Source organism: Moschus berezovskii, chromosome 9 (genome assembly GCF_049115385.1).
Source record: "Moschus berezovskii isolate FMDL1 chromosome 9, NW_MosBer_1.0, whole genome shotgun sequence".
NCBI classification, from domain to species: domain Eukaryota; kingdom Metazoa; phylum Chordata; class Mammalia; order Artiodactyla; family Moschidae; genus Moschus; species Moschus berezovskii.
In genome coordinates, this window is record NC_142468.1 from 52,971,774 (window position 1) to 52,983,778 (window position 12,005).

At 43.2% G+C, this 12,005-nt stretch overlaps 1 protein-coding gene across 1 annotated transcript in view; it reads right to left on the reverse strand.

Annotated features, from left to right (window-relative positions):
* The window catches only part of MYO1E (myosin IE), a 217,380-nt gene that overhangs the window by 34,853 nt on the left and 170,522 nt on the right, over positions 1 to 12,005 (reverse strand). Inside the window, exons 19-22 of the mRNA XM_088839655.1 lie at positions 6,930 to 7,074; positions 2,936 to 3,050; positions 2,558 to 2,727; positions 1,137 to 1,282 (exon numbers count right to left, since the gene is read on the reverse strand). Of these exons, the coding sequence (XP_088695781.1) occupies positions 1,137 to 1,282; positions 2,558 to 2,727; positions 2,936 to 3,050; positions 6,930 to 7,074 (576 nt within the window). The remainder of the gene's footprint in view (positions 1 to 1,136; positions 1,283 to 2,557; positions 2,728 to 2,935; positions 3,051 to 6,929; positions 7,075 to 12,005) is intronic.

Sequence of the window (12,005 nt, forward strand, 5' to 3'; positions counted from 1 at the left end):
CTATTCTCTGAAACTCTGCATTCAGTTGGGTATATCTTTCCCTTTGTTCTTTGCCTTTTGTTTCTCTTCTTTTCTCAGCTATTTGTAAGGCCTCCTCAGACACCCAGTCAGCCTTCTTGCAATAAAGGACAGAAATGGTATGGACCTAATAGAAGCAGAAGAGATCAAGAAAAGGTGGCAAGAATACACAGAACTCTACAAAAAAGCTCTTAATGACCCAAATAACCATGATCGTGTGGACATCCTGGAGTGTGAAGTCAAGTGGGCCTCAGGAAGATTACTACAAACAAAGCTAGTGAAAGTGATGGAAATCCAGCTGAGCTATTTCAAATCTTAAAAGATGATGCTGTGGAAGTGCTGCACTCATTATGCCAGCAAATTTGGAAAACTCAGCAGTGGCCATAGGACTGCAAAAGAGCCTTCATTCCAATTCCAAAGAAAGGCAATGCCAAAGAATGTTCAAATTACCATACAATTGCACTCATTTCATAAACCAGAGTGCTGATGAGAAGAGCAAGGGTGCCTCTCACAAGGGTGTGAACCTGGAGTTGAAGGGAGCATTTGGCAATGACTCCAGGGTTACAGATTATGGAGATCAATTTGTATTCCCCCTCACCCCCAGGGGAATGAATAGGCAGAGGGGCCTCAAGGTGTCCAAAGATACTTCCTATCTAGGACAATCCAAGGCCTCAGCAAACTAAAAGCAGCATTGATGACCCAGTGGCACCTCTGCTCAGGCTTTTCCTGGTGAAATGGGTTAGGTCTTCATCAGGGGCAAGGTGGGCTTGAGGGCAGGACTCAAGAATGTTGACCCCCCCCTTCAATAATAGCAATTATGCCCTGTTTGTTTCACAGACTACATTTTTTTCCCCTCAGATTTTATGGGAGCAAAGGATCTGAGTATCCCTTGACTAGAGGAGCAGATCAGAAAATCACAGTTTTCTTGTGATTGTAGTACTCCCTGAGACCCAAGAAGATCAGCTCTTCTTAGGGAAGAAGAGAAAACTAGGTTTTCTTCATTGTCATTTTTACAACTGGGGAGCCTGACGGGGCCTCTCTACAGGCTGTGTTTGGAATAGCAGGTGGCAGTATCGTGACGAGCTGGGGCTCCCCTGTCCCCACCCTCGGCCACTTACCTGAGGGACACAGACAAGATCCGCTCCATCTCGATCCTCCGCTTCAGTACTTCCTTTACCAGGCCTTTGTCTGGACCCTGTTTGACCTTTTCTCGTCCAATCAAGTACAAGCATTTTGGAGTCAGAAGCAAGTCTCGCTTTACGCTCTGTAAGGACAGGTGTTAAAAGTGTCAGAGTGACAGTAGTCTGCACACAGGGCATTGGTGACCAGATGAAGCTGCTTTAGGCAGTGAACTTTCACTACGATCGGATGGTGATTCCCTTTATCATCTAAGTCTTTCGAGAGCAAAAGAACATGTTGCTTATGATTGTTAGGTTGACATATACAAAACTGCTGAGACTTGACTCTCTTTAACTTATAAAAATGGTACACTCATATGGATCCACCTAAGGGATCAGGGCAAACCAACACACAGGATGACCCTACCAATGATCTGCTCCAGGATGTTTCTCATACAGGGATCCCTCAAGGGACCCTCCATATGTAATTTTTGTGAGTCCATTAAATTTTTACTTTTTAAAAGTGATACATTTTCATTTCAATGGTAATCCTTAAAAATCTAATATAAATGTACTGTGTTATATCCAAACAATACTGAGAGACTTAACATTCATATTTGTATTCAAACCTGCCACCAGAGCAGCTGGCACCATATTCAGTTTGTAAGGAGTGATTTGGTTTTGGCAAAACAACATCATCCTTCTTCTGAAATTAATATCGTTCTTTCTTTTTTTCCCCGACCAAAAACCAAACAAGAAATAACTCACTCAAAAAGCTCATAATGGCCCATAATCTATTATGGCTTCAGATCTCACTATTAGGGTCAAAATTTTATTAGGCAAAAGAAGAAAGACAATGTCTAAAGAGAGAGATTTAAAAAAAAAATCAGTTGTCCTCCAGTGGCTCTGTCAAAGCCCCGCGTAGTCATTCACCCAGGGAAAATGGATAAGAACACTTCACTTTATATTCTCAATCTTTTGATCCAATGAGTCTACTCCTAACAGTTTACTCTAAAAGCATAAGTAGACAAATGCACAAAGCCATGTGAAAGAATGCTCACAGCATCCTTTTATTTATGATGGTAAAAAAAAAAAGTCACGAGAAGAGATTAATAAGAAACTGGCTCAAAGTAATAGTGAAGCAACTATTGAATGGGATACTATGCAGCTAAACAAAACAATTTACACCAACATATCTAATAATATATGTATGTCTGCATAAAAACGAGATGCACACACAATGTTAATAGTGATTGTTTCTGGGTATAGGTGGCTATTTTTCTCTTGGCTTATCTGCATTTTCTACATTTATGTACAATGGACATGTTCTGTTTTAGTAATCCCAAAAGCAAAATGATGAGTTATTTTGAAAACTAAGGAACCCGTCTGGTGGCTCCCAGGGCTGGGCAGTCAGCACATACCTTGAACCTCCTGTCGTACTTGGTCACTGTGTCTGCAAAATCAATCTTCTCCCTCTTGCCCACAAACTGCTGGAGTTCCGGGTGCTCCTCCATCCCAATGTAGTCCCCAATGAAGTTCCTATTAATACTGTTTCTCCGTCTCTCCTTCTTGTTCAACAGAAGGTTGGAGGCTGCAGTTCCCAAAAGGGCAGAGAAGGGAGAAGGATCAGTTCCCTACAAGGAGGAAAATGCTCCGCGAGGAAAGACACAGAGAGACTCTAAATGAATGCAAGGTTTCAATGCACAATATGTGCAAAGTACAGTGAACTTGTAACTTCATCTAAGCTCAAAAATATTCTTGAGATTTGGTAAATGAATGAAATAAAGTGACTATAATACCCTCTTCTCTCATTTGGACATATTTCTTCCGGGCCACGAATTTCCTCCATGATTTCTGTATCACTCGAGCATAGCCATCGTACTTTCGCTCCCTCATTTCTTCTAGAAGAAACAGCTGTGAATAGAGAGAAGACAAGTGCGGGTCAGTTCACAGGACTGAACATTACTTTCTTGGATATTTCAAGGACACTCAGTTTAGTCAAGGACACAATGGGAAGCAGCTTCTCAGACTCATAAACAAAGGTGAAAATAATGTTGCTTATGGTCACTATAACTTTTATATATAAATATACAGAGACAAGATATTTATAGATACTTTAAAATTTTGTTTAAAAAGTTATTCATTTTCGGTCGCACTGGGTCTTTGTCATTGCATGCAGGCTTTCTCCAGCTGTGTTGAGCGGAGCTGCTCTTTGGTGCGGTGCACCGGCTTCTCATTGTGGTGGCTTCTGTTACGGAGCATGGGCTCTAGGCACACAGGGTCAGTGGTTGTGGCACATGGAGTTAGTTGCTCCACCGCATGTGGAATCTTCCTGGATCAGGGATCAAACCCACATCCCCTGCACTGGCAGGTGGATTCTCATCCACTGTACCACCACAGAAGTCCTTCTATATATATTCTTTTATTAAAAAACATAGCTGGATCTGAGTGTATTCAGTTGGACCTTAATGATGGTATCTGCCCTACCTTGTTCCTAACCTCTGTAAGAATCAAATGAGTGATTCAACACACACCCATTTATTTCCCACCTTGATCCAAAGAGGATATTAAGTGGCTAGATCAAATGAGCTCATGGAGGCAGCTTTCAGTGCTGCATATAGCCTCTTACTAGAACTTTCCAGCTTCTGCAGAAAGCTCATGCTGCTGTGGAAAGAGGGCTGCCCAACTTTTGGTTCCATGAAAGTACAGACTTCCTGCCTTACGGAAATCTATAGGGAGTCATTGGGAAGAGGATAATAACCAGTGATTGGAGCTGGACTCATGATGTGTTAGTAAGGACTTGGATTTACCAAGAGGGGCTGAGACTGATTTGGTTAAGGGCTCATATCAGACACTGGCAGGTCTTGAGACTCAGGTCATCTTAATGATGAATACTGTTGTACACCACTCACCAAAGCTCTAGAGTAACGAAGATGACAGCAAACAGCTGTAATGAACTGAGTACCCACAATGGATTAGGAATCATTCTAGATGCTTTACACACATTCCTTCATTCAATCACTCAACAACTACATATACCACTTATTTGCATTATCTCCAACTTACAGAGGAGAACATCAGAACTAAGATTGGGTGGAGCTGGAAAGTGAACCGAGGTCTTTCAGGTTCTGCCAGGCTCCTCCTCACTTGGACATAGAATCTGCATCTAATCAACTTGTAAAATGGTGGGACACTCTCATTCACCTAGGAAGTAGTTTACATGACTCTCTAGGAATGAAAAAAACAGACCAATAAAAACCCAAAGTAATGATGATGGATGTCATTGTAAAAACATTCCAGAACTAAACAAGCAAATTTGGTTTGAAGGCAGCTGGGCTTGATTTGTTGTCTCGGTTTATCTGGGTTTGTACCCTGGAGTGAGTGATCTCTCCTGACATTCAACTTCTCCTTCTCACAGTTCCACCTCAAACTCAACATATCAAGAGAGCTGCACTTCATTCTACAGCCGTCAGTACCATATACAATAAACAAAGGTGCATATTTCAAGAACAAAAGATTTTTTTCAACAACTGGACAGAATGTTTAAAAATCTGAGCCCAGAAGTTGCCTGGAAGATTATCCATTTTCTTATCTTCTGTGTTGGGTTTCTGAGTAAGTCTTGTTTTCTTCTTCTTTCCCAGAACTATTTTGAGAGCGTCATAGAAAATATACTTGTGACTCAGAAAGGATGAAGAGTCAACCAATTCCCAACTTCCTATAGACCAGTTAAAAAATGAGCTGGTTTTTAGGTTCTTTCCAAAAGCCATAGGGGTTAGAAATCAGGGAGGCTCAAGAAGAAAGAGAGAGACAGGGAGAAGAAGAGAGAAAAGCAAAAAGCATGGACACATGTAACAAACCAAACCAAATTCTCTGATGCCTGATGTCTAATGTGGGTTCTTAAAGTAAATGGGTTATTTTGTAAATTCAGTACATTTACTATAAAAATTAAAGCAAAATCATTGTGGAACCGTGGAGTCTTAACCAATGGACTGCCAGGGAAGTCCCTAAAAATCAAGTTTTGTACAAGCGTTTGCAATGTCAGGGCTAGATATGGATGGATGAGTAATGCGGGGAGGGGACAGAGTAGTACTGATGTGTGTGTGTGTGAAAAAGTGGGGGAGAGGAAGAGTCAAGTGAAGGTAAAAAGCAACTGGGAGGAAAACACGGAAAAGAAAAACCAAAAATAAAGCTTGATTTGAAAGTAAAATCTAAAGCTCAACTGAATCAGAAAAAAAAAAGCATGAAAAACATTGAGGCTGTTTCTGTGAAAATTCAGCAATTCGAAAAATTAAAAACAGAGGAGAGGGTATAAAACAGAAGAGTTCTCCATTGTACCGATAAATCACTCCATCCCGTTTTAGAAAGAACAGGAACTGTTCTGTGGGTTGCTTAATGGTGTATGACACAACATTTTCATTTTATATTTGGAAATGAAATTGCTGTGAAGCTACAAATAACTCAAAGTGGAAAATGCTACCACAAACTTTTCATACGGGTTCTGTCGATGTGTGCCACTTACTTATTTAAACAGCCTTTAAAGTCATTCAGTTACGACCATTAGCATTTCTGATCTCAGGCTGATCCTGGGAGGCAGGCAGAACAGCAGTGATGGGGCCCCTTCTAGTGGAGAAAACGCATGCCAGGACCAGAATTTGCCTAGAGTCAAGGGTTTCCATTGTGACCAACACTGCATGGTCTCTTGCTGATATGGTGACTACTTTTGCCAAATTCACCACCAACTCTTTTTTTTTTTTTGGCTACACCACATGGCATGCAGGATCTTAGTTTCCCAACCAGGGATCGAAACTGTGCCCTACTGCAGTGGAAGCAAAGAGCCCTAACGACTGAACCACCAGGGAAGTCTGTCTCCATAGACTCTTGAAAATAGTCTTGTGATTATTACAGGGACCTCAAGAAATGGTGATACCCACCCCTGGTTAGTTCCAGCAGTTTCTCCAGCTTAAAAATTGTCTTCATTTTAAAGCTGGAATTGTTTTCATTCCACAGCCCTAGAGCTATGGGGCAGAAGGACTGAGGGGCTGTGTTGGGTTCCTGCTCAAACTGAGAACTTCCTGTGAACAATCATTCAGCTCAGGATGATCACATGCTCCACAGGAAAGATTAAGAAGTTCCACTAAATTAACCTGTGGAGGTCTGATAAGTTTGTAAATTGTAAAACATATGTGTTTTGAGTTCCTTACTGGTAAATATCTGTATCTTTTAAGATTGGAGATTTCTCCTTCTATCTATTGGTCTCCTCAAAGTACTTTCTGGGCTTCCTCATGGTCTTCAAGGTACAGTCCTGGGAATTCTCACTCCCAGGCTCTGCTCCACCTTTGTGTGACGTGATTTGTTTGGTGTCACCCAGGTGAGGATGTAAGTTAACCCAAGCCTCCTTTCTGGGCAAAGAGGCACCTATTAGCTGAGATACTGCTGGACACTAAAAATAACCACTGGGCACCTCCTCTGAGCCACTTTCCTCATGAAACTCTGAGTACACAAAGGCACACAAAACAGACCCTGACCTCAAGGCAGTGACCATCTAGAATGGGAGAGAGACAATAAGTACAAGAAGAAAAGCTCTTGTGATGACAGCTTTGTATCCAAGCTGAGGACTCTGAAGGTGCTAGGGTGTGGGGCATGAACCACACACAGATTCAGAGCAGCGGAAAGCCTTCTTTGAGGAGCTGACATTTAAGACATGAACCACAGGATGAAGTAAAGAAACCAGCCCACTATGGGGAGGGGGCTGAGGGGGGCCGCGGGGAGAGGCTTGGCCCGGAGAAAACTCACAGATTCGGGGGCTTTGATGAACACTTTGCTCCTCCCTAGCTGGAACTGGTCACTGTCCATGTTGACGGACTGCAGCAAGTGCAGAACGCCTTGTTTCTCATCCCCCTTCCATGAGGGCCAGGTGGCTTTGGTCAGGATGGCATACCTGTCAGCAAAACAAGGGAGAGAAGGATCAGGATTGGCCTGGACGCCCCCCCCAAAGGCACCTAGTGCTGCTGGAGTCCTAGCCATCCCCTCGCTTCCCTTCCAGGGCTCAGGCGTAGACCTTGACAACTGCAAAAACCCACTGGGTCTGGTATGCCCATTTCAGAGCCGCCACCTACTCTTTCCTTCTCCAACCGTTTCCATGCTAACGCCCTGGAGAAAATCTGCTTTTCCTTTCTACCGCTGTCTAAAAATAGCATCGCTGAAGGTCACCAACGACACTCTTCTGGCAAAATCAAATGGTCTTTTCTCAACACTGATTTCCCCTGATTTCTTGGGAGCACTTAACAGTCAACGTGAACAGTGTTATGAAGCTCCCCATAAGCAGCTGTTATGATTACAGTGGATCAACTTTCATCTGTGGAGTTCTCTGCATCTTGAGTCAGGAGGCCCTGGTGATTGGTCCTCAGCTATTCTCCAGTCTTATCTCTGCTCTCCTCTGATGGACCCCGCTCCTGGAAGGATGGCATCCTCTTCCTGCACGCTTTCCCTCTTAAGAGCCTTCACCCATGCTATTCTCTCTACCAGATGTGCTGGTCTCCAAACCCCTCAGAGGGCTGGTTCCTACCCAGGGGTTGGGGGTGTAGCGGGGAGGGTCCTCCCCTTCAACGACGCTTCTGTAGAAACCTTTTTGGACAACCCACGCAAAAACTGTCTCCTTTGGTATTTTCTCTCATAGAAAATAATATTTTGCCTTCAGAGTATATATCAATTTGTAATGATAGTCATATCTGTACCTATTCGGGTAATTTATGCCACCCCCATGGGGATAGGAGCTCCATGAGGGGGTGTCATATCTGTGGGGCTCACCCTGCACATCTGGCACCTGATACAATGCCAGGAACACGGCAGGAAAGAGTAACCTGTTGTAACTAAAGGGTATTCTCTGCATCGGGTGTTGTTCTTGGCGCAGTAGATTCCTTTATTTCTATAGCAACCTCACTCAACTGGTCTTCCCATTGTGCAAAACAGGAAAGAGAGGGAAATAGGGAACTACCCACGGCTACTCAGCTAGCAGACGTCAGAGCTGGGATTTGAACCCCAAGCTGTTTCTTTCATCACGGCAGTACATACAAGACATGGATTGGTATATGTGTAAACTTTTCCTTTACAGATGATACAGTCCACTACATATGTTTATGTTAAAAACATCATAATTACGTAAGTGAAAGTTGTTCAGTCGTGTCCGACTCTTTGCGATCCCATGGACTATACAGTCCATGGAATTCTCCAGGCAAGAATACTGGAGTGGGTAGCCTTTCCCTTTTCCAGAGGATCTTCCCAACCCAGGAATCGAACTGGGGTCGATTGCAGGTGGATTCTTTACCAACTGAGCTATGAGGGAAGCCCAATTATATAAGAGGCTAACCTGGTAGGGGAGACAGAAGCCTGTTACAGAATGTCAAATACAAAAGGCACCAAAGACTTGAGGTGGAAGGGAGAGCAGGATGGCGGGAAGGAGAGGAGATTAGAGGAGAGTATGGGTGAGAAATTGGAGGGTGTGTTCCATGTGTAGGCACATCTAGAAGACAAGCAATGAATGGGCCCCGCCTCTAAAGAAGCCCCCATCCTCCTCTGTTCCCAGAAGCTACTACGAGGAGTAGACACTAACGGCATCAAAGGGAGAAGGGAACCTTGACAAGGAGAATTGTTCTGCCTTTAGGATCCTGGGCTCTGTAAGAGGACACAACCAGGCACATCACACACTTAGAGCCAGCCGGTTGGGACTAAGGTGATTCTAGGGACCCTCTTTGCTCCTTCTAAATATCCATGTTCTGCCTGATAATATAAATTTCCTCGAGAAGCAAATCCTCCTATTCACTAATTAGAGATAAAAAGCTTAAAAATGAAAATGTCTACCTGAAGCCACATATTAGCATGAATACAATTCATACGTGGCATAATAAAGTTGGCTACACCAATTAAGCCTCATAGAAATGACTGACAGCAGAGATGCTACTAGGGGATCTCAGTGGTGAAGAAGTAGTAATATATCTGCAATCTAAAGGGAGGAGGGAGAAAGTTCATGCAGGGTATGAAAAAGGAAAGAACAGACCAACTAGGTGACACGTTTCTTCTAAGAGTGTGATTTTGCTTGGCTTGATTTAATCCAATCAAAATGATAAACCAAAGTATTTTTATTGTGCAACTACAAATAGGTACCTCTTTGCAATTCACATCAATCCACTATTAAAATAATACTGTATTTCTCGCTCTCTTTTTTTAATAGTAAGGAACTTGGTTTCCAGAGACTTTTCCCTTCTCCTTTTTCCTGACAAGACCTATAAGAGTTTGGGTCTGGGTAAGACATGGGAATTGCCTGTCCCTTTGACCACGGACCACTTGTGGTGGTTCCCTTTGCTTTTAGGAAGACTGGCAGCATTCTCCTCACTTCCTTTTGTACTTCACTGGAGAGATCAGAGCATAATTCTAGTACAATGTTCTCTCACTATGTAAGTATGCCCAGTTCACTCAGGTTTCTCCAGGACATACTGGTGGGAATGGGTTCACATGCTGCCTAATAGGTGCCTATGATAATTTTGCAGAGATGAGCATAATCACTTACACTCCTTTCATCAAGTGTTTTCAATTTAAGACTAATATTTCATCCCAAGGCCTTTGCACTGGCTGTTGTCACTGCCTAGAATTCCCTTCCTTGCCCCTAGTCTGCAAAAAGTTTTTAAATGTATTTTCGGTTGTGCTAGGTCTTTGCTGTTGCTCACAAGTTTTCTCTGGTTGCAGCAAGTAGGGACTTCTCTCCAGGTATGGTGCGCAGGCTTCTCATTGTGGTGGCTTCTCTAGTTGGGGAACATTGGCTCTAGGGTGAACGGGCTTGTGGAGTTGTGGCACATGGGCTCTAAAGCATGAGCTCAGTAGCCATGGCCCACAAGTTTAGTTGCTCTGAGGCATGTGGGATCTTCCTAAACCAGGGATCAAACTTGTGTCCCTGGCATTGGCAGGTGGATTCTTAACCACTGCATCACCAGGGAAGTCCTGGAAGGCTTCTTGTAATTGCCCAGATGGCCAATCCAATGGTTCCTCCTCAGAGGAAACACAGCCCAAACTTGTGACCTTCAGCTTCTGGCACTTGGATTTAAGGATGTGTCTGACCCCCAAGGACACTAAAAAGTCCTGGGGGCCAACAAGACACTTGCTACATTCCGCACTTGAGATAATAAAGGTATAAACTGATTCAATTACTCACAGTGGATCACAGGATAAGAAAGTGACTGACAGACTCTGGACGAATCCTGTTATAATCCCAGACTCGTACACCTTATGGAAAACAGCACTGTCTCTGGAAAATATTCCTTGCCCACCGACAGATATATGGCCTTGTAACCATTTTTGAGTAGGAGACTAAACACATACTTTATATTGAAAAACAAATTTTCTTTCTGAACTTTGTATTATCCTCCCAGTACTTTCAAATCAAAACAAAAAATATGACATCAAAAGAGTCTGCTTTGTGTAAGACGGGGAGGCCCGTCTGTCTCTTCTAAAAGGAAAAGCCCACAGCAGGAGAGCTAAGCAGGAAGGCATCTAAGGATAAAACCATTTCAGAAAAAGGCCCTCCACACAAAGGGCATAACAGATATGCACTGAACGCTGACTCTGGAAGGCACAAGAAAGTACCACTTGTGCAGCCATGCAGCTAGCCTGGTACTTGAGAGAGGTCCGGATATTAGAACCAAGTCATTTCACAGCTCATTTAAGGAGCTGCTGCAAACAAGTGACGCAGCCTGCTCAGGGCACCCCAGACACTCTGGCCGAGAGCGTGGACTTCCTGCTCCCCACAGAGTGGCGGAGTTCACAGTACTGCTTACAGAAGTCAGGTTTGTCAGTTTGTTTTTAAATAATATGGAAGGAAGGAATCGGTTTCTCAAAAGAAAAAAAAATTAAGGTAAAATTAAAAAAAAAATCTGAGCCGTTTTCAATAGCAATGTCAATTAGAATCTGAAAATATCAAATAAAGAGTTTTTAAGTACAGGAACTTCCCTAGTGGCTCAGTGGTAAAGAATTTGCCTGCCAGTGCAGGGACACGGGTCTGATCCCTGTTCTGGAAAGATCCCACATGAGCCTGTGCCCTAGTTTGGTGAGCCACACTACGGAGCCCACGGGTTACAACTACCAAGGCCTGCACACCTGGATTCTGCGTTCCGCAAAAACACAACTGCTATGAGAAGCCCATGCACCACAGTGAAGGGTGGCCCCCACTCTCTGTGACCAGAGAAAGCCTGTGCAAAGCAACAAAGACCCAGGGCAGCCAAAAAGGAATTAATTTTAAAAAAGAACTTTAAATAAAAAAGAAAAAGTTTTTAAGTATAGAAAAACTATTGAAGGAGAATAAAACTAGAAACATTTTGGAATTGTTGAATGCAAGTCTTTTGAAATTAAAGCAAGTCAAAGGAAATACTTCTTGTTCACTATTTTCTGTATTTAACTTTCTTCCCTCTTAATTAAAAAAGGATATTTTCAAAGAAATGCAGTTCTGCAAAAAACCTTAATGATAATCTAAGCCACGGTTCTCTCAACTGACTTTGTCTCCCCAGGCCACATGGGGCAATGTACAGATACAGTTTTGGGTGTCACAACTGGGGGAAAATAAGGGTGGGATTGGGGGGTGGGTTGCTGGTGCTACTGGCATCTAGTAGGTAGAAGCCAAGAAGGTTGCTAAACACCCTACAATGTCCAGGACAGCCTCACACGAGGACTCATCCAAACCAAAATGTCGATAGCCGAGGTTGAGAAACCCTGTCCTAAGCTAGTGCCGGCCATCTGTTTAAAGAGCAAAGTCTTTCATAATTAACATCTCAGTTGTTTGTCAGCAAATGGATGCTGCTACAGTGATGCAAGAGCACTCCAAATTTA